General features: G+C 35.8%; 1 protein-coding gene across 1 annotated transcript in view; it reads right to left on the bottom strand.

Annotated features, from left to right (window-relative positions):
* The window catches only part of ABCB1 (ATP binding cassette subfamily B member 1), a 50,256-nt gene that overhangs the window by 25,331 nt on the left and 2,518 nt on the right, over positions 1–22,407 (bottom strand). The window contains exons 2-11 of the mRNA XM_032113101.1: positions 17,395–17,510; positions 12,448–12,610; positions 11,527–11,642; positions 10,706–10,766; positions 9,266–9,413; positions 7,504–7,564; positions 3,699–3,890; positions 2,551–2,722; positions 1,291–1,415; positions 420–591 (exon numbers count right to left, since the gene is read on the bottom strand). Of these exons, the coding sequence (XP_031968992.1) occupies positions 420–591; positions 1,291–1,415; positions 2,551–2,722; positions 3,699–3,890; positions 7,504–7,564; positions 9,266–9,413; positions 10,706–10,766; positions 11,527–11,618 (1,023 nt within the window). The 5' untranslated portion in view covers positions 11,619–11,642; positions 12,448–12,610; positions 17,395–17,510. The remainder of the gene's footprint in view (positions 1–419; positions 592–1,290; positions 1,416–2,550; positions 2,723–3,698; positions 3,891–7,503; positions 7,565–9,265; positions 9,414–10,705; positions 10,767–11,526; positions 11,643–12,447; positions 12,611–17,394; positions 17,511–22,407) is intronic.

Raw genomic sequence — 22,407 nt, 5'->3', positions numbered from 1 at the left:
TAAGAAAAACTTTAAGAAAATTATCTACTGAGACCACACAACAGCTAAAAAAAAGGTATTTGTTTCTGCATCCTGAAAATATATCCAGCCCTCTGAAAGCAAATAGCAACTAGAAAGGGTATTGTACTTCAGTTTTTGATTGAACTGTTTCTGTATCAGTCCAATCTTATGAAAATCAGAAAAGATATAGGGATAGTTGAAAATAATGTATGTTTTATTTGGGTTCATTTAGATTTTGAGATCCTATAGAAGCAACATGTAGGCTTTTGTGGTGAGAATCTTTTTGTTAAGAAGGGATGCTACTTTGCCAGTTTTTAGACATAATTCTCATTAAAGTCAAATAAGTTCCCATTAGACACTTTATTGTTTGTTCTTTATTATTTCTCACTGTTACTGAGAATTTACTCATTAATACTTACTGTAAGAACTTTGCCAATAGTGTAATCCTCAGTTAAGATCAAAGTAGTTCCATACCAGAATGCCAGTGCATATGATGCATATATCAGTAAGAAAGCAGCACCCATAGAAATATTAGCTGTAATAGCCTTTCTTATTCCAATCCGTTTAGCATCTTCTAAATTTTTATGGTATCTGGAAGAAAGATAGAAGTTCAAAATAGACTCACACTTATACCACAGCATACAGCACCAAAAACCTCTGTGGATGAATTAGAAACAGAAGGTTCACAAAGTACAGCAGTTAGATACATAAAATATCTAACCCTAAGACTGTACAAAGGTAAGCCTGGCAGTCTGACACGGAGTTTCTAAGGTAACCCCTAAAAAGACCAACATTAGTCAACTCGGTATATAGAAATAAAAGGGCATTGCATGTCAGGGACTGGCATTTAAGTTCCTTAAATAACCTGCAGGTCAGTGAACTTTCATTGTGAACCGCTCAAGATAAAAGGTTAAAATATATCACAAGATCTATATTTTACAGTCTAGTGGAAATAGAGATATTGTTCTTTAGCACCTTCACAACTCCTGAGTAATCAGATTACCAAGGATATCATCATCTCTTCCAGGAGTAGGGCCTTCTTTTGTCTAAAGCTCTCATTGTGTGATGCTTGAAGTGATATGAATACCTTTTAATGCAGAGACAATATATGGAGTCTAGAAAAAAACTGTCTTTCTACGTGTAGCAAACCTCATAACAGCCCCTAACAGACAATCTCTCATTATCTAAAAATGCAGAAAGCGCATGACTTCCGACAGAAAACACACAGGAAAATTTGAAACAATTTGAACTATTTTAAAATCCGCTGATGAAAGCAAATATTGCTCTTACCTTTTAATTTCTTTTTCCTGTCCTCCAAAAGCTATTACAGTACGGATTGCTGCCAGAACTTCTTCTGCAACAGCACCTGCTTTTGCATATGCAGCTTGTTCTTTGTCAGTGAAAGCAGAGAGAACCTAATACAGAATCAAATATTTTGAAGTAGGAAAACCAGAATTAAGTTCAAGCACTTCACAAGGGCTTTTATCACAGTTAGTTTCTTTTTATTATTAGGCATGGGTGCCCAATGTCCAATATCCAATTCCTGAGTGTACTGTGAAGTCAATATAATAATTCCACATTACGCATTGTAAACAACTAGATGCTGGATTATTTGCTCTGCTTTTACCCAGTGCAAGAGATAAAATGACTACTCATAGTGAGCTGGTATGGTTCTCCCCAGGCAGATCTCCTTAGCTCATTCTACCCTCTGGCTACCTTAGCCAGAGGGCCCTATATCTGAGTCTGTGAAGACATGGCCACAGTCTATGAAGACTCAGCCAGTAGACATACATGGCACACACGTCTCTAATCCTGCCTTTTCTGCAATATACTCACTCAAGACAGAGAAAGCTTTCATGATCTTTGAAACATAAGGGAAATGAAACACCATAAAAATCTGAAGACTTTCAAACTACAAAGATAAGTCACTCTAATCCCTTGGTAATTTGGTCCTTCTCTCATCTAGATCTGTATAGAATTTCTTAGCAAAGCTGTTAACAGCTAAGAAAAAATCTCTGTGTCTGAGACAAAGGTTTTTTCTAATTTATTCTCTTATTTTCCAGGAGGTGCAATTATTCCTTTCAAGAAAAAAAGTACTTATATGAATGTAGTTAAACAATTACAGGTGTAGATTCTACACACGTCTTGCTTCCTTCTCTGTATGTGCTATACTAGCAGAAACAGCTTTAAATCAAACAAGTCTGTCCAATCTATGGGAATTACGATGTTCAAACTGTATAGAATCATTGAATTATAAAACGACCTTGGATGGGACCTTAAAGATACCTCGTTCCAACTGCTCTGCCATGGGCAGGGACACCTTCCACTAGACCAGGTTGCTCAGAGCTCCATCTGACCTGGCCTTGAATGTGAGCATACTGATAGTTCATCAAAGAGTTTATGTACATAAGTGTTATCTAAAGCTATAACTGCTCTAAGCAACACATTCTAACATTAAGAATTACATTATGTGTAATTTCATTATCTTCACTAAGAATTTCATTATCTGTCATTAATATAAAACCTGACACTGTACATATGTTAACCTACCTTTGCCCAGAGGGCTGCTGAAAGTCCCAGGACAGGACTAACTGCGAGTATTACAAGGGTTAACTTCCATCCTCTTATGAGACCAACAATAAATCCTACCACAAATGTTGTTAGTGATTGAACAAGCAATCCCATCTTGTCACCTATTCCTTCATTAATCTTGGAGACATCACTGAAAAACAAATTACATACAGAGAGGAAGAAAAATGTAGAAAGCACAAGAAAGGTTTCCAGTTTTGTTACATGGGCATCTGTGTGGAAGACAATCTTTATTATTTAATTATTTCTCCCAATAACAGTTTTCTTCAAGGTAAAGCACTACATAGTGTGGCCAAGAAAACTTTCATATTTTTGTGAAACTATAATGCTATAAACCTGCTTTTGTCTCAAAAAGTTGAAATTCTTTCTGTAGTGCAAAACTACTATCACTTTCTTAATTCCAAATTTTTGATCTTTTTGGTACTTGTGGGCTATTTGGAAATTAAAGATAAAGGCTTTAATGTAGGCAAATTATGCAGTTAAAGCTGTTCACACTGCTGGGCTGAGTCAGCACGTTTATCAGTCCTCAGTGTGCCCAGAAATTAACTAATTTCTCTTCATGGGGGTAATACAATAGGCTGGGCTTTAATCATCCTCAGAGTTCTGGGGAACCTAACAAAATACTTTCCTATTAATTGTATATTACCTGGAAATTTCCACAGGTTGCTATTTTTCCCACTGATGCCCATATGAAAAGTTTAAAAGATATGTATTGAACTGGGCTTTGTTGAACATTATGGGGTTTTGTTTGTTTGTTTGTGTGTTTGTTTTTTCAGAACTAAACCAATTAAAATAAAAATTCTTTATTTAAACAGCATTTACTGAACTTTCCTTTTTCCATCTTGTAGGGTAAGATTTAAGTTTTGATGGGGAGTGTTGATAGCAAAACCCGTAAGAAGGAAAATAGGATGTAACTTGATGAGTGAAAGGAAAACATTTAAACCACAGTCCTGTATCAGAAATATTAGAAATTCAGTCCCTGAGAGTCTCCATGAGAAAATTTGAAAACTTCATTTCACAGTGAAATAATTTAATTTAAAAATAAAAATTTGTAAATCCTGCATGTTTAACAAGATAAAATAACATTGAGAAAGGTATAGGGTACTTACTCTAAAAGACGAGTGTTAAGTTCTCCCACATCATTTACATCAAACCATCCAATTTCCTGTCTCATAATTGCATGAAAAAATTTTTCTCTGATTTTTTTTATTTGCCGACCTGCTGCTAAGGTCCAAAATGAAGTTTGCACATAAGCAGCAAGAAGAACACCAGCTGCTATTCCAGAATAGTAGTATGCATATCTGTAAGAAAAAGGAAAAAGCAAGATATTCTGAAATCGATTTCATTACCTTGCTAGTCTGAATTTAGCATGATGCTCACTTTTTCTGTTTGACCTGAATTAGGGATTATATGCTTATACTAAAACCTACACCTCACTGTAAAACTTGCTGAGTTTTCCATGAATAGCACTTAATGTCAGAATAACCTTTTTTTTTCAATTTAGTATGTATTTTCTCCTAAGATTCTTTTGGAACTGTATTTCAGATACAATACCCTTGTCACCTAAATGTGTCATGTCCAAAAACTCCCTAGCATTTTTAACACACATAGACAGACCAAATCACATATATCAATATTATACACACAAATAATAAACATGCCTGTCTGTATAAAAACATAAACAAACAAACAAATAAACGGATGCAGTGAATATTTCTTGATTTGAGAATCCAGCATCATTATATGTACATCTACTGCAAGCAAATGCCATTAGATCAAAAATTCTTTGGCTCTTTTATTCATAACTGATATTTTACTTCTACATTAATTCAGCCCTGTGCTGCGATGTCAAATCCAAACCAGGAGTGTGTCAACCATTATATTTCTCAAACTGGAAGTAAATTTCACTCACACCTTTAAACTGTTTAAAAAGAATCAAATCAATTTTGATTTGATGAAGAATTGACATCAGAATCAGTTCTAATTGAACTTGCAACAGAACTGAACCAAAACGATGTAACTTAATGGATTCTTTTTGTAAAACACAACTGAAATCAATGATTACTTTATGATGCATATTACCTGTAATTATAAGAATAATGCATCTACCTAAAAGTGAACAATTAGTGAAAAGTGTGACTCTTACGACCTTTTCTGAACTCTTGTGACCTTTACTCTTTTACTAAGTTATGCATACTGATTTTATAGAACCTTAACATGAAATTCAGCAGGAGCAAATTGCAGGAATCTGTGTGCAAATGCTTTGCTCTAAGAAAGAGAGAATGGCTTTGCAAATTAAACTTCTCAAATTTCATTCCAGTCTTTCTTGTGGCTATAGTACCATACAGTTTAGTTAGGGACTTTGAAACTGTACTCATTATGAAATTCACTTAATCAAAACTGTTTATAAAATCAGGTTAATGCCTAACAGAACGCTGGTTAGTTGAATATTGACCTCAATCATATTATGCTCCATTAAAACTCCTCAAACAAAAAAAAAAAGCCTCTCAAACTAAACCCAAGAACACTGATTCTAAATTCAGCAGTAATTACTTTAGACAATTACTTTATGATGCTACATCACTTCAAAGAATTGATTTATACTTCAACTTTGTTTCCTGACAAATTGTATCAAAAGGGATTCATATCTTTGCCAGATTCCATGCTGATGAAATATATTCTGTAAATTCACTGCTGCAACTTACCAGAGAGTAAGGGCTCATCACATTGTAAAAGAATAGTTCTTTTTCTTTTGAGAAATAGTTGGAGTTTAGGCAAACTGTTTGATTAACAAACTCAACTAAATCCACATGTATAGTTCAGTACTTGAACATACCTGTGTGAGAACTCTGTCCATGCAAACAGTTTCTATTATTATTTGACCTGCTGGCAGGTGTTCCTAGAGAAACAAGGAGCTGGTGCAAAGAGCTTCTTATCTACACCAGTGAAAATGCTAACTATGGCTCTGTCTAGAAACCATGGCAAAGAACACCTATTCCTGTGCTGCTAGTAATAAATTTCTCAGTAAAAAATTTTTTTCTAAAGAGAAACTAGGGCTGCTTTTTATTCATGCTTGTACTTTCAGAGTTAATTCGTGTTGGTTTGATCCTGGTTGGATTCCAGGTGTCCACTGAAGATACTCACTTCCCTTCCTCAGCTAGACTCGGAGGAGAAAAATATAATTAAAAGCTCGTAGGTCAAGATAAGGACAGGGAGAGATCATTCACCAATTAAGTAATGGGCAAAGCAAATTCTACAATTTCATATGTAGCAATTTTGTAGTAACTCTTTTTGCAGTTCTTTTAGAATAAACATGAGACACACTTTGAAAATGTTGTGCAACTAGGTATCAGGTATTTACTAAACAAAGAACAGCGTAACTTCACCCATGCACACATTATTTAGTTTGCAATTCTGCCTTCAAATTTGTTTTCAAATCACTGGGAACAAGTATATTCCACTGAAGGTTTGTATGCATTAATTGCATTCATGTCAGAGACTGACAGAAATGTTGCAGCAAGAAACTCTCCTATAAAACATAATTGCCAATTCCCTGTCAATTCATTCTCATTACATTCACGTTCTTAATTTCTAAGAAACAGCCTTCTCCTAACTTGCTCCTGTATTTTATGGTAAAGAGTTGTTTGAGTATGTTTTGGTTTGGGGGTTTTTTTAGCATAAATAGTTGTGGTATATTTAATTACAAAAATTAACTACTGAATCTAAGTAAGCTTACAGTCCACTGCTACTAGAAATTTTAATGCACTTTGATATAAGCAAGAGTTACTACAGCAAATGCCTTATCTCCTCCTTCTCTTCAGAAAAGGCAACTGCCTTGAAGAGCACATCAGACATTTTTCAATATCTAATGAGCAACAGAGTTCAACCTGAAGAAAAGAACCTCAAGTGGTACAAGATACCCATAAACTTTAGACATCCTGCATAAACCAAGTGTATGGACAATGGTTAATAAGGCCCCTTAACAAAACACACTTCTTAACAGCTTATGTTTCTTCTTCTTTGATCTTTTCTTTATGGAGCTTTGTAGCAGAAGCACCTACTGGCTATTGTCTTCTGCTGTTTTCAGGTTTAGAATGCTAGATTTAAGGTAGCCTGTAGTCTAAATCTGCACTTCTGCAGTCCAGATAATTTCACAGAATTGTTTAGCTTGTTAGAGACCTCTAAGATATTTGAATCCAACCATTAACTCTGCACTGCCAAGTTCATCACTAATACATGTCCCTCAGTCCCACATCCACAAATCTTTTAAATACCTCCAGGGATGGTCACTCAACCACTTCCCTGAGGCATCCTGTTCCAATGATTGACAACACTTTCCAAGAAGATATTTTTTCTAACATCCAGCCTCCCCTGGCACAACTTGGGCCATTTCCTTTTGTCCTATTGCTTATTAATTGGGAGAAGAGACTGACCCCCATCTTGCTACAACCTCCTTTCAGGTAATTGTAGAGAGTGATTTAGCTGAACTTGATGCTTTGGCAGCAAAGTAGGTACTATCTGACAATTCAACTTTTTTTTGCAAGTGAATTACCATAGCTCAGGGAATTAACAGATGATAATCAATAATCTTTTATCATAACAATTACTCTTTATAAATTCAGAGGAAGAGAAGGAAGAAGGAAGGCAATGCAAATTTCACTGGGATACAGAGCACCCCTGAAATGGGGGTGGTGTGGGTGAGAGCATGGGAAATTGTTGGGAATGGCTGGGAATGTTCAAAAATCTTCCCAGGGCCTCAAATAATTTCACATGCCAATCTTTAGTTACATATATTATTCAGTCGTTGCTTTTATGTTGTTTAAAGTGTGCAAAACATCCTCAGGAGAAGAATGGCTTGACTAGAAATGCGTACCTACATTAAAAAAAGAAGAGGAAATACCAATTTTTAATTACCTTGTCATATCTTCTTCCAGCTTTTCAAACATATCATGAGTGAAATTCATTGAAAAGTTTCCTTAGAAATGAAGAGGAGAGTAAATACTTTTAATAGAGCAAGATTTAACAAATTAGTTTTCCTGCATGCTGTTCAGTATTTCTGGAGTTGCTACATCTCCTTCTAAATCAAGTTGATTTGAAAGAAAGGAGGAAATTTTAATACACATCAGTAAACATTACTAATACAGTGTTAGTCATAACTCCACTGACTACAAAACTACATCATTGTAATTTGAGATTAAAAAGTCTTCCTGAGCATAGACACATAGAAGAACAGAATGGTTTGGGTTGGAAGGGACTAGGTTGCTCAGGGCCCCATCCAAGCTGGCCTTGAACACTTCCAGGGATCAGACATCCACATCTCTGGGCAATCTGTTCCAGTTTCTCATCACCCTCATAAGGAGGAATTTCTACCTTTTATCTCATCTAAATAGTTCCTCATTCAGTTTAAAGCCATTACTCCTTATCCAATTACTACAGGCCATTGTTAAAAGTCACTCTCCAGCTCTCTTGTGGCCCCATTTCAGGTACTGGAAGGCTGCTATAAGGTCTCCCAGGAATCTTCTCCAGGCTTAACAGCCTCAACATGCTCAGCCTATCCTCATAAGGGAAGTGCTTCAGCCCTCTGATCATGTTCATGGCCCTCCTCTGGACTTACTCCAACGGGTATCCTTGTTATACTGGGCATCCCAGAGCCAGATGCAACACTCCAGAGAGACATAGAGAGGGTAGAATCACCTCCCTCCACGTGCTGGTCACAATTCTTTTGATGCAGTTCATGATACAACTTCCTGGGCTGCAAGCCTACAATGCTGGCTCATGTTGGGCTTCTTGTCAACAAACACCTTCAAATCATTCTCCTCAGGGCTAACCTGATCCCTGACTGCTTGGACAGGTACTCTGTATTCCTCCCAGGCTACCTTTCCTTGCTTCCACCTTCTCCAGGCTTGCTTTTTGTGTTTGAGTTTGTCCAGGAGCTCCTTGTTCATGTTCATCCATGCAGGCCTTCTGGTGTTTCTGCCTGACTTCTTTGTTGGAAGGCATCGCTCCTGAGCTTGGAGGAGGTCATCCTTGAATATCAACCAGCTTTCTTGGGCCCCTCTTTCCTCCGAGGCTTTATCCCATGGTACTCTACCAAGCAGGTCCTTGAAGAAGCCTAAGTCTGCTCTACTGAAGTTCTAGATAGTGAGCTTGCTGTCCTCCCTCCTCGATGCCCTGAAACTCCACCATTTCATGGTCACTGCAGCCCAGGCTGCCCTTAAGATTCACATTCCCCAGCAGTCCCTCCTTTTTAGCAAGAACAAGGTCCAGCACAGCACCTCTCTTTGATGGCTCCTCTATTACTTGGAGAAGTTATCATCAACACAGCCCAGGAACCTCCCGAATTGTGTATGTCTGGTGATGTTGTTCCTTCAGCAGTTATTGGGGTGGTTGCAGACTCCCAAGAGGATCAGGGCTTGTGAATGCAAGGCTGCTCCAATCTGTCTATAGAGGACCTCATCTGCTTGGTCTTCCTGGTCACGCAGCCTATAGGAGACTCCCACTACAATGTTACCCCAACTATAGTGTATCTTGAGTACAATGAACATGAGCCACTAATTTGCATCATATTTTGGCATTGTGGTTTCTGACATCAGTATCTCCTGTCAAGATGTGTGAATCTTCCTGTCTCTTTTTTAAATATGAGCCATTGTTCTTGTCATAGCTGATATATTCTTACCTGTAAAATTTGTGTCTCCAGAAATAACAAAGCTATCAGTCATATCACCAAAAATTATCATCGCAAAAGGGAGACTGCTTCCATGGGCTACCGCCAGCAGAGTGCCTAGTATCATTAATAATTTATCTGACCAGCTGGAGTATCGAAACTGTAAATGAGAAGAGAAATTTATTCTAACTGTTGTATTAGAATGCTAACTGAATGCTGTGTCTACAAAGTCAAGAAAGTAAAGAAAAAGCTGTCAGTTGTACACCTACTGTCACAAAGCTACAACTTTATCTCTTTAGAAATACAGTTTACAAAACAATTCAAATGTACAGGTATAAATCCTTTCTATGTAAGCACTTTTATACTATAAACTCTCAAAACCAGAGAGATGTGCCATTTTAATGCATTAATATCTGCCCCTGGATAAGAAAGATCATAGGAAAACAAGGCATAAGAAATTTACTCATTTTATATTTGCCATTTAAAGTTCAAATTATAAGAAGTTTTAATGGAATTATGATAATTAAGGCAATAATTGCTTTTACTGTAAATTCATTATTATGCAGCCAGAAAAACTGTCCCTAATGTACCAATTATAAAAATGTATTGAAATCCTAAACCCTCTTGCCAATGAACTTAATAAAGTTTGAGCTCATCTATTATTCTGTACTATAAAATACTAAGTTTACTCATGTAAACTATAGTTGTATGAAGTAATTGTACAAGTGCAAACTGATATAGCAAAGCAAAGAAATTGGGCATTGGCCAGCATCACAGACTATAGTTTTATGTCTGTTATTTGCAGTATCATTGCTGTATGTTACACACAATAAACCTACAAAATATAAAATATTTCAGTATTAATAAAAGAGGACCTAGGATTTACTTGATTAAATATTAAAAGATTGTCTTTTAAAAAACATACAGAAAATTTCAAAGAATCTGATACCTTTTAGTATACAATTTTTAATTTTAATTTTCATCAGTGCCATGGAATTGCCCTTTTCTGCTGACTCAGGTGACTGAATAATGGATGATGGGGATAATTACTGTGATTAGTACCTGACTCCGGTAATTTAGAGGACAAGACCACACATAATCATAGGTACATGGTCACCCTTTTCATTGTGTCAGAAGAAATGACTGAACATGGCAATTCCTATCTTTCACAAACAAATATCTGGTATAGGTATGTTTAACATGATAAATTTCTAAGGGAAGACTCCCAAGAATCCTTACCAGCAATAAGACAGCTTCTTTAGTACAACTACATCCACAAAAAGAACTGCTTGATTTCTATACTATAGCCAATATTCTGTAGTATCAAAGTATTTGGTAGAGACAGCATTATATATGCAGGACACTAACATAATTGTAGCTATTTTTGATTACATTTTGAAATGTGCCTGTGTGTACATATACATACACACATATAGAGAGAATAAACCTTACCAGTGCTAATGGGCTGACCGTCTTAGGTTTTTCCCCTTTCTTCTGCTTCTTCTTTCCCTGGCTAAAAAATGGTGTGGCAGTTTCAGTGAATTTAAAAATGGACCCCACTTCACAGAAATACTAATTCAACATATTAATGCCTTTCAATTATATTATAGTTATTAAATAACTCTACTGCAAACAATTGTGCAAAATTAACATGATTTATTGAGCATTCTTGAGATGTTTGTATTTAAATCTTCAGCAATATAAGTAGCATCACCTCCTAACTTCTGTAAATTTAAGTCATGTTCTTCCCAGTTCACCCCTTCAAGGATGAAACAACACCAACGGGGTTGGTGGTTCCACTATCTGGTCAGGGAAGTTGTGAACCGAAGCACTGTATAGCTTTCAAAACAGAAGAGAGGAAAACTTTGGTACATAGCAGATCGGGAATACATAAAATGTTCAAGATATGTAAAATGTTGATTCACTTGCATACTAAAAATACTAAGATAATTTTTAGCAGATGACATAAATGCATCCAAGATTTCCATTCCAACATAATTTTTGTCATATTTTAGAATTGTTTTTCAGTAAGTCTCTAGTCAATGCTGTGGACACTTAGTCCTTTAAAGGAAAAAAATAAATAGTCCTTTTGCATGAAATAAATGTACCAATCAATGCTACCCTTACTCTTACAAAGTTTTCTCTTACTAGGTTTTCCTAACAAAATAAGGTAAAATAAGATTTAAAATATGAAATTCAATAAAATATACACCAAAGTAATGGAGTCTAATAAGCTTCAATGCATTATGTTTACAATATTAAAGAATACTTACTGTTTGTCTTCAAATTCATGACCCTGGCTGGATGCAGCGATCTCATGACTATTTCCATCTGCAGTATACTTCTTTTCATCTTCAGAAGGCATTTTAAATTTATTGAAGATAGTTTCCTGTAAAATAATATTTGACTGAGGAATACACAATCTTAAGACAAGGACAGTAATCTCAACAACCATTTGTTTGAAAGAAAAATATGGACTTATTACGATCAGTAAAGTTATTAATATCATATATTGCAAGTGAATATTCATAATGCACAAGTATAAGCATATTGAAAAAAGTCCAGGAGTTTGGAGTTTCCTTACAAACATCTATATTCTGTATTTGTATCCATTTGATAACTCTAAGTCATTCATTTAATCTCATTTGAATGACATGAGAATGATATTTTCTGCAATTCAGCACAGACATACAAAATAAATGAGAAATTAAATGTTTATTTAAAAGAATATGCAGTTAATTGGATTTGTCCCAATTTTAGTTACTAGTGAATTTATAATATACCTCTGATTTAAAAAAAAACCCAAACTACTGACATACCGTGAAAGGTTGCTCCTGGTTTGTGTCTAGTCCTCTGAAAAAGTATTCTAATGTGAGCAGAATTAATATGGTTAAGGACATGCAGCATGATTGGACTTTGCTTCTGTTATGTAAGACAGAGATAACAAATAGCTTTCTCTTGGATTTTTTCCCACTCCAATTGCCTCGCCTATTTTAGATAATACAGCGTATGCACTTTGGACTGCACATCCGTTTTCCTAAAGGCAATAATACTAGCCCTCGAAAGCATGCATATTTCATTGTCACCTGGGAAAACAAGCCTGAATACTTTATTCTTCCACCAGAAAACATTCCCTGTTATAGGTACTGTTGTTTTAATTATGCCCCTTAAAACTCAAAGGAATTCCTCCTTACCTTGTTAGAGATGTTGCTGAATGCTCGAAGTAACTGTTGCACTTAAGGATGAATCCATTCTTGAATACACGGTGAGAATGAAACCAGGTAACACCAAAGCATTGTTTTAATCTTTTGCTTCCTTTCCCATCTTCCAAGTCTAATCCAGGAAATCATTACCCACCTAGCAGGAAAGAAAACAGGATTTTACTATAGTGCATATAGTTTCTCATTTGAGTAACTGCAGAACAGCAAGACGAGTTTCAGACTCAGTTTAGAAAAGTTTTGGAAATAGCTCTGGTCAGCAGAAATTTGCCCAATTAGTATTCTTCTGATTTTTGAATGTGTGCTCATATTCTAAACTGTTTCAAAAGGGCCATTTGTTTTATTGTGGAATGTATTGTTTTTATCAGTATCTGTAGGCATGACTTTAATGAAAATAACAATTATTTAAAACATTTAAAATAAATTTATTCCACTTCTTAACAGTAATTTCAATGTATGTATTAAAGTAGACATGTTCAACATTTTTACAGACGTAAAATTTATGAGAAATTAAATAAAAATACTTGTCCTAGAAGGCAAGTAGGTTTATACAAATTTCACTGCAGGTCTCCTATCACTTTACTCCCACAAAACTTACTTAATCTGATAAATACCCAGAAGAAATTATTTTTGTTCCTTATTGTCATGCATGCCTGTAATCTCAAAATGGTGGTGAAACAGTATTTTTATAAGGTTTTGGAATAGAGATAGTCTTATCAGATTGAGGATTACTTTAGAAAGGGTAGTTTTGCATTTCCAGTCAAGCAGAATATAAAGGATTAATAAGTATAGGTATTACCTGTTTATGAAAAGTCATTGTGATATATTTGTATAGAAGTCTATCCACAGCAGTTAATGGGAACAGTGGATTTTAACTTGTGTGCCTAAATTCTTTCCTGGACGTGATCTTAATGGACTGGTCCCATTATTTCAGTGGGAACCAAAAAAACTAAAATGAGAAACTTTAAAGAAAAGTCAATCGATCAAAAAAAAAAAGGAATAGTATATGCAGTTCTTTCACAACTGTTTCACCTTAAAGGGCAAATAGAGAGAACAGTATGAGATCTGTCAGAATGTTCTGTTATCTCATTGCAATGTCTCGATGCTATTGAAGTGCAATCATGATAAGAAACGGAAATAGAAATAAAACAGATGAGTGATTTTTACCAGAGTCTCTCTTGCCTGCATACAGTAATGCAAAGAAAATGAAAGATACCTGGTTTTATAACACTAGGAGCTGAAGCAACTAAACTGATATTAAAAAGTGGGAAAATAGGGAAAGTACAGTATTTTACATCTATTTAGTAAGATACAATATCCTGTAATTTCTTTATAGCTTTTGTACTTTGTTCAGTCACATAGTTCCACAATTTCAGAGAATTTGAAATCAGAGAAGATCACTAACTCTTTCTTCTAATCTCTTATATCTTGTTTAAAACTGATAATTTGGGTGAGAATATATAATTTCAGGCTGAAGAGATTAAATCCGTAAAATAAATCAACAACAGAAGAATCTGTGGCATCACCATGGCTCATTACCTGAGTATAAAAAAAAACGTGTAGGTGAACATAGTAGCTGGTTCACAACCAAAGAGGTACAAAAACATCTAGAAACAACATAGGTGCCAGTCAATCTAATCCGAGGAGAAATACTTTCTCATCCAAAGTCTGGCGACTGGTTTTGCCCTAAATACATTAGCAGGATTCATAAACCCAGTGTTTGAAAAATACTGTCTTCCCTCAGATCAGTTATTTGGTTAAATCAAGAGTTTACTCTCGGTTTCAGCCAATCTTTGATGTTATCAAGGGGGATTTTCTAGTTCTATAGGCAGAAGACTTGAAGCATGAAATCTTGTATAGACATTGTCTGTATCGAGTAGACATTGACCAGATGCTAAGCGAAGATGTCTTGAAAGCAGAGTGTCCTGATCATTCAAAAGTTCATGAAGAAAGAAAACATTCCTTTTTTTCTGCTTCTATGTACTAGTCATAAAATATCTCACGGAAGAGGGATTTAAACAGAGATGACCAATCTATGACCTTTGAGCTACTTAAGGCTCATAAACAATTCAATATTCCTTCCCAAACCAGTTTGTTATGCTATGATTAGAAGAAGCAGAGATCTGGTGATGTGGGAACTGTTGGACAATTCAAATCCCTTGCTGCAGAAGCAAGTAAAAAAAGGCTGATAAACAACATCCACCTGGACTGTCTGAAGCTCTGCCACATGTCCGTCTCAGCCCTATCCAACAGTGGATCAGTGGGATTGTATGAAGAGAATGACAGCTGCAGCTCACAGAGCTCCCTCTATTGAGTTATGGGGTAAATGTTTTAAGAGATTTTAGCCAGTTGAAAGTTCTCTAAAGTGACTCATCGGACCAGGTAAGTCTGCCTCGTCTAAAGCAAAGCCTGTACAAGAGGAAAACTTCTAATTTTACATTAAAAATTGCAAGTGGTCTTAAGTTTGTTAGACCTATTGGCTAACTGCTTCTATGCTCCATTTCCCTTCACAGACATTGTTTAGTTGAAGATAGAATAACACCTCTTGGATATTATTATTTCTGTGAAGCTCTGCATAATCAGATATATTTTCTATGTGAAAATACTTATACATATTCATATGGTTTACTCAGTCCCCTCTTTATTAAGATAGTAGACAATTTCCCTTTGTTCCTGCATTATATTCACACATCTTTTTTAGAATTTTAAGCATAAATACTTCTTACATGTTTGAAACACGACCATAGGTCCCTTGAAATATTCTGTCAACATTAATTCTGTTGACTGAAGCACAGTTAATTCCCTTCTCTTATGTGTTATAAATGCATGGTTTGAATAATCTCTCTTGGGCACTCAAGGACAATGAGAGATTGTATTGGTACAATAAACTAAACCTTAAAACCTTCTTTGAGTCATTGCTCTTACAGATCATTCACCAGGCTTTTCAGTATAACTCTGCTATTTAAGTCATATTTTGCATGATCATAACATAATTTTTGAACCACAGTTAGGTATATATGGATCATCCTATACTGTACTCACTATTAATTATTTCAGATTGTTTCCATCTATTTAGTTATCTAAATTTACTTATCCAACACCCTTCTTGTGTCAAAATGTCTTAATATTTTATTAACAAACTGATCATGAGACAGTTTCTAAAACTGCAGGAAAAGGCATTTGAAAAAAATGGCTCTCATGTTTTGTGGTGAAGTTTCAACTACTTATGCTTCTAAAAAATAATTTGTGTTGAGAGAATCTCATCCCACAAAACATACATTGTATCTGTGCATTTTTTTTATCTGATGCAGGCCAGCACATCACAAACTGACACATGATATTGGAACTACTGACACAGAAACTTTAATCTAACTTTGATATCAGAGATAAAACGTTCTGAAATGATGGCATGATGCCTTCAAAATTTTCTAAACAATATAAAGAAAAACTAACCTTTTTAAAATATACTTATCAATAAAAATAGCAAACAAGACAAGAAACTGAAGCAAATACTTCAACAACTGCATATATTGTGGCCAAAGAAAATCCCACAAACTACTTTTTTCTTCTATTCACTTTAAAGATGGTGAGTTGGATTTTCCAATAAGCACCAGGTAAGCAAAATGCTGGAAAGGATTGTGGGAATTCTGTAATGATTCCTCAATGACATTCAACCCTAGCACAGATCAGAACACCTGTGAAGAACCTCTGATTTACAGTACTAGGAGAACTCCTGTTCTACTTTAGCAGCCTCTTTCCTGTTAATCAGGGCTGGAAAAGAATAATACTCTGTAAAGGAATTTTGCCAACTTGGCTACCATTCTATCAATGAGAATCGTTCTATGTGAAGGGAATTATTATACTGTCAGAAACTGGTAATTTTGTGTTCCTTTAACTATGCTGTATGCTCAGCTACAAGATAATGCCTATTGTAGTTGCTGGACATTTTATTTTCCCTGGACAAAGCATGAGAACAAATCAAGTTAATGTAAGCATCCAGCTTCTGTTTGCATTTAAAAAGGAAGTCTATTCCGAAAAGCATGTTTTAAAATTACAAGACTCCACTCTTATTATCTGTGATTTGATTTGGAGTTAATTGTTTATTCTCATAAGGAGGACTACCACAAACTAAAGTAATGTCACTTGATTCCTATTACTAATGTGCCAGTTTTCAGCTTTACAAACTCAGTCTTGTTTCTGAAAACATAATCTTTACTTGCTGAATAGTTGCATTTAAAGTTATATTATTACTACAGTTATAACAGAAAAATGCATTTAAAGACATATAGTACAGAACATTGGACTTTAAAAATGTTCAGGACTTTATTTCACAAATGAAAACTGATGGGAAAAAATAAACAAAATTACTTTTTGTGCAGGTGGAAAACATTTTACCCACTTAAATCTGAATAAAACATATATTACTACAACATGTCCAGTTTTTGTCCATATAACTTTTCCAGGCAAGGATATGCCTGGTAACATTGTAACAGGACAAGTAATCCTTCCCTCCCTGAGTGCCTTTGATTGGACAGCCACCTTTTGCCATGCACAAAGAGCCCTTTGTACACTGAATACACACAGCTTAAAAGTATTCAGCAGTTACTGATTAGTTACCACACATTACCATGTTTTGATAACTTGAATTAATGAAATACTAAAGTGGGTGTTGGTATGTTCAGTGCCCTGAATCAAGAAACAGGAAAAATCTTTGATGGCCAAGAAGTCCTCAGTGAGGTGGGGTAGAGCTGGTTTCTACTGCCCCTGGAATGGATCTTCATTGGGATTGAATTGCTGTCTTCCAAATCCTTGCTTTTCACTTAGGATTTTATTTATTTTCATGATGATGTTTCTTTCTCTTGAATCCTTAAACTGCTGCTTAACTCAATTTTAAGAGTCTTACCTGTCTGCAACCTTTCTTACCTTGCAGAAGCCCATTTTATCAACTTCTTTGCAGTTCTTGCTCCAAATTAAGAAGTTTCCTCAAAAGTCTGAAAGATGGTTACATTGCTGTGTCTTGATCACAGACAGCTGAATGCCTGAGAAAGGAGTTTACAAACTCAAGTCACTACATACGAAATATATAACAGCATCAATATTATATTCTGTACAGAAATCAAAGCTATTGACTTATTCCCTTGTACAATATTATTCAAAGCCATATTTTATAAATACTTGCATTCTATTCCATACTATTTGTGAAATGTCTAGATTACACAGGAAATTATGAGAATTAAAAACCTCTCATTCAGCTTCTTCCTAGTAATACTGATTCCAAATTTTTATTTATTTCTACACCTACAGTTCATTATATGTGGAAGACATATAATGTCAAAATGCCATCCTGTCCACCCTCCTTCCTTCAGATCACATCAATCATTACACATTACGTTCTCTACAGGTGTTTCTATTCTGTACCTCCATAGTTAGTTTCCAAAAGCAAAGATGGAGAACTTCAGACTATCTGAACTACTTGGAGGTTTTTTGGATATTTAATATGAATTGTCCTCGAGATAAGTTAGAGCTGTTATCCCTTCCTTATCCACAACAGATAGGAAGAACTTCCACTTCATTTTGCAGTACTTTCAAAATTTTAATGCTGCTTTCACAAGTGTTGTCTGTCCTCTCTAGGCAAAAAAAAAACCCAACAAAAACAAAACCCCAAATAAACAAACAAACAAACCCACACAAAAAAAACCCCATCAAAAAACGTTTCTATAACCCTTCTAGGCAGAATTGGCACAGTTGACATTACTATCCTCAGGACCCAAAATGTTTCACAGCTTTTGTTTTTTTATGTAAAGTAGCCCAAACTGGGGGTTATTTCAATAATAGCCAAATATTTTTAAATTCTGTAAGTAATTTGACTTCCATTTTCTGTAGCAGTGCAGAAGTACACTTACTTTATCTAATCTTATACATTGGACTTTGTTACTGTGGTGAAATGACCAAAAATAGTCACTTCTTTCAGTTCATGTCATAAGACATTGACTATGGCACCGTGATCATGTTCTGCTTGTTAGTCTTTAACCACAGCCAAATTGCTCTGTTCCTTTTTGATGTTTACTGTAAAACAAATGATTGTGCACTCCAAGGTAAATGTGTTTCTACAGGCAATTGGATACAGTGCAGACACATGTTCACAAGCTCCAAACCTTTCAAGTAGCCATAATCATAGACAATAGGGCTAATGCTTCCTCACATCATTTCTGCTTCCAGAAACATCTGCTACATGCCACAGCTCTGCCTTACATGTCAACACTAATGATCCCTGCAACAATCCAGGGAGACTTAGCAGGAAGATTCCAGTTATGATATCAAGATATGTCTGCATGTGATCATTTTGCACAAAACACTTCAAAAGAGACTGGAGAAAATAACCCCCTCACCATGCAGGACTTCAGCAATTCAAAAATCAGATTTCACTATTTTGTGGCTGGCTATATTGCGGCTACAGTTACTGAAAACGCAATTACCTGCAGCCCTTCTAGTGATTCAGACTAGATGCTCTAATGTCTCATTAATCCATCTGCATCTTCTCTTAACTTCCCATTTCGCTAATTCCATAAGGATCTTTAACCTAATTTCCATAAATTCATCATAAGATCATTAAAATGTATTTTGATTGCAACCAAGTTTATTGCTCTACCCCCACATATTATGCTTGTTAAGGGAAAACCAACATTTTTCCATATACTTCCCACTGAAACTTGAATTTATTAGACCTTTGCCTTGCAAATCCAGATTTCAGGGTATCTTTCTTGTTTATTTCTTACTGATTTCTAAGTATAAACTTCGTGTAAAAGTGACATAACATACTAAACAGTAATGCAATCAATGACATTTAAGAAGTGCTAATCATGGTCAAACTCATATGAGTAATATTAGTAAATTGAGACCTTCCTGCCAAAAAACTGCAGAAAGCACCCATACAAGATGTTCAACTAATCAGCAAGCCTCAGAGGTCTTCCTCAATGTTCCTCCCCTTCTCTGTGTGGACAGCGAAATCACAATATGATTTCCTATTTCCCAGACAGAATGGGAGATAAAGGCTGTAGGTCAGAGCCAGAAGGACTGTCAGGTAGCTCCCCAAGAAGTTGATATTCATGGGGACCCTTGAACCACAAGGCTTTGGACAGTGTTCCAGCACCACACAATGATAATTGAAGGAACAAAATGGTCTCTGCTCATATTCTAACTTGCTCACCCTTTGCACTCTAGACATCCTCCTCTCTGACTCAGCCGTGTCACGACCTCTGTACAGTTTAAGCATTCTGTTTGCATGCAATGACACGTGACCCTGTGTGAGTACCATGATACTAAATGTAATTCCTTGATTTCTTTTTATAGTCAACAATAAATTATGAATGATTAACAGCTCACCCTGACTGAATAAGGTGTTCAGAGCAGTCCCGTTTCCATATCATCATTCACTGAGAGCAAATGAGTTTTTTAGTATGGAAAATGTTAAAGAAAGCAACTCTCATCATCTCACTTGAACACCTAGTCAAACTGAGATACCTCCTACTGTAAGAAGTCTGCTCTTCTTGTATTCCTTGTCTGCACCTGGCACACAAGGAATTCTGTTCCAGTAGAAATTAGAGAACGTAATGCCAATATCCTAAGGATCCAAAGATTCCCTGTGGGCAAGGTATGCTTGTTAAACGTTACAGAGATTCCTCAATGGGAGCATCCTCTGTGGTTCTTTGAATAGTCAGCACTATGAAGCAGAACTAAATTTGGAAAATTGATCTTCTTTAAACTACCTCTGGTGAGTATCTATGGGACTTGGCATGAAAACAAAGCCTTTTATCATACCAATAGAGGACAAGACCTGGCAGTGACTCCATGTCATGAGCCATTTGCTCATGAAGACATAGGATTTTTTGTGGTGTCTGAGGACAGATATATTGCTAAATTATCCCACATCCTAAAGAAGACAGATGATTTCTGCAGTGATCACACATGGCTGACAATCAGTTCATGAAGACATCCACTGAGCTGGAAGTTACAAGCAGGCGTGACCAGAACCAGGCCAAGTCCTTTAAGGAAACTGATTCCATGGCATGGTGCACATGAGAGAGGAGAACTTATCTGCCTAGGTTATTTATGGAACACCTTGGCAACACATTAGCAAAGAAAGATGCTTATTACTGTATGTGACAGGACCAGAAGAATTTCTCACACACCAATTGGATAATCTAATGTGTATATGAAATTGTATGTTTACAAGAACAAAATTATTGAAATACAGTACTTCATTTTGTCCAGATATATACGTGACAAAATCTCTTTCTGAATACTGCTGTGGTGCATTGTTTCACAGGACAGACTTACCACATACTTTCCTAATAGATTTCCACCTATATTCATATTTTGAGTAAACTGAACTATTCAAGAGTGGTAGGTCTGTCAGGGAAAGCATGTGTACATGTTTTCTTAAGGGCGAAAAATTGAAGCTAAGTCTAACTCATCATGAGTGCATGGTCTTTTCATGCACTGTGGGTTGGATTGTGTTATCACACTTCATTTGTTACAGAGTTCATCTTGTTCCATTAAATCCGTCATCAGATTGACAATATCCTCTCTTTCCCAAGAGGGTGAAGTTGGGCAGGCAGAATAATGCTTACCTCAAGGTTTCATAGTAAGATGTTCCCCATAAACATTTTAACCCCAAGAACAGTAAAAGTTATCTTGTTTCTTTTTATGTGCCACCACTATGGTAGTCATCAAAACATCGTTTGTGCTACCACAATACTCATAGTGGTGGCTATTCTTATAATGGTAAACTAAGTAAACTGATCTCCTCCCATCAGATCACATGGATACAGATAAGGAGTTGATCGTCATGCCATATCAGATCACTCATACATACATTAGTGTTAAACCATGATAGGAAATAGAGGAAAAGAATAATTACATTTTTCACCTCTGAAAATCCCCTTCTACATAAATATTTAGATGAATACATGGAAAAAGAGGGGTGAACAACAGAAAAGGAGAAATATGTATGTGTATCTTCTATATCAGCAAAATATGAGTGGAAATAATGGTGAATGTTACCAAAACATTACCTTTGTTGTGCATCAGTTTTGACCTAGCTAATAATAAAAACATTCAGGCTTTGTCTCTCTTTGGATCTGGGTGTATAGTACTAGTCTAATGATGTTTAAAAGTGGATTTTCAGTTTCTGATTGTTAGGCTTACCTTATAGCTTCTGAAGTGAACCATTTACTAACTTGAGGACACACCCTGAAAGCTATACCATACAGATGGATTTCTGCACACTCAAAAAGTCTTTTCACTTCAATACCAGTCGCCCAGAACACATACTATACATACAAGGATATAAGGGAAACTCAGACCACAACTATACTGAAAATTCAGGTAAAGTGACAACTAAATAGGCTTTTATGATTGAGTTATGAAGTTAAAACCAAAACAGTGGTAAGAAAGGAGTGTACCCTGCTGTTTACTCCTGCTTGGGTTGTGCTGCTCCTAAGACATGGAAAATTATTATAACAATAGCAACTGAACTGACTGAAGAGTGAACAAAAGTATTTGCTTAATACTTGAGGCTACTGAATTCAGAAACTTTTTAAATGGGGCTTTTGGAACTCAAGGATTAGCTTTCCTTAACTAGTGAATATTGCACAGCCTCAGAACGGAGTATGATTATCAGCTACACTGCAGGAACAATTTCCTGTAAGAAATTTAGTAGGCATATGTCTCAGAACATTTATCTGAGCAGTAACTGGAGATTTGGCTAGCAGGTTATTCTACCTAGAATGTTATGAGATTGTAATATAATGTGAATCCTGGAAAAATTGTTGGTATTGGCATCTGGGAATGTATCTGATCAAACAGAACCGGCTTTCAGGTAGCAGTGGTACAAGAGTTAAGTCAGCAAGAGTAATTATGGGACCTGTGAATCAA

Source organism: Corvus moneduloides, chromosome 1 (genome assembly GCF_009650955.1).
Source record: "Corvus moneduloides isolate bCorMon1 chromosome 1, bCorMon1.pri, whole genome shotgun sequence".
Taxonomy (NCBI): Eukaryota; Metazoa; Chordata; class Aves; order Passeriformes; family Corvidae; genus Corvus; species Corvus moneduloides.
The sequence above is the reverse complement of the archived record's forward strand: the minus strand, read 5'-3'. Positions and strand labels throughout refer to the sequence as shown.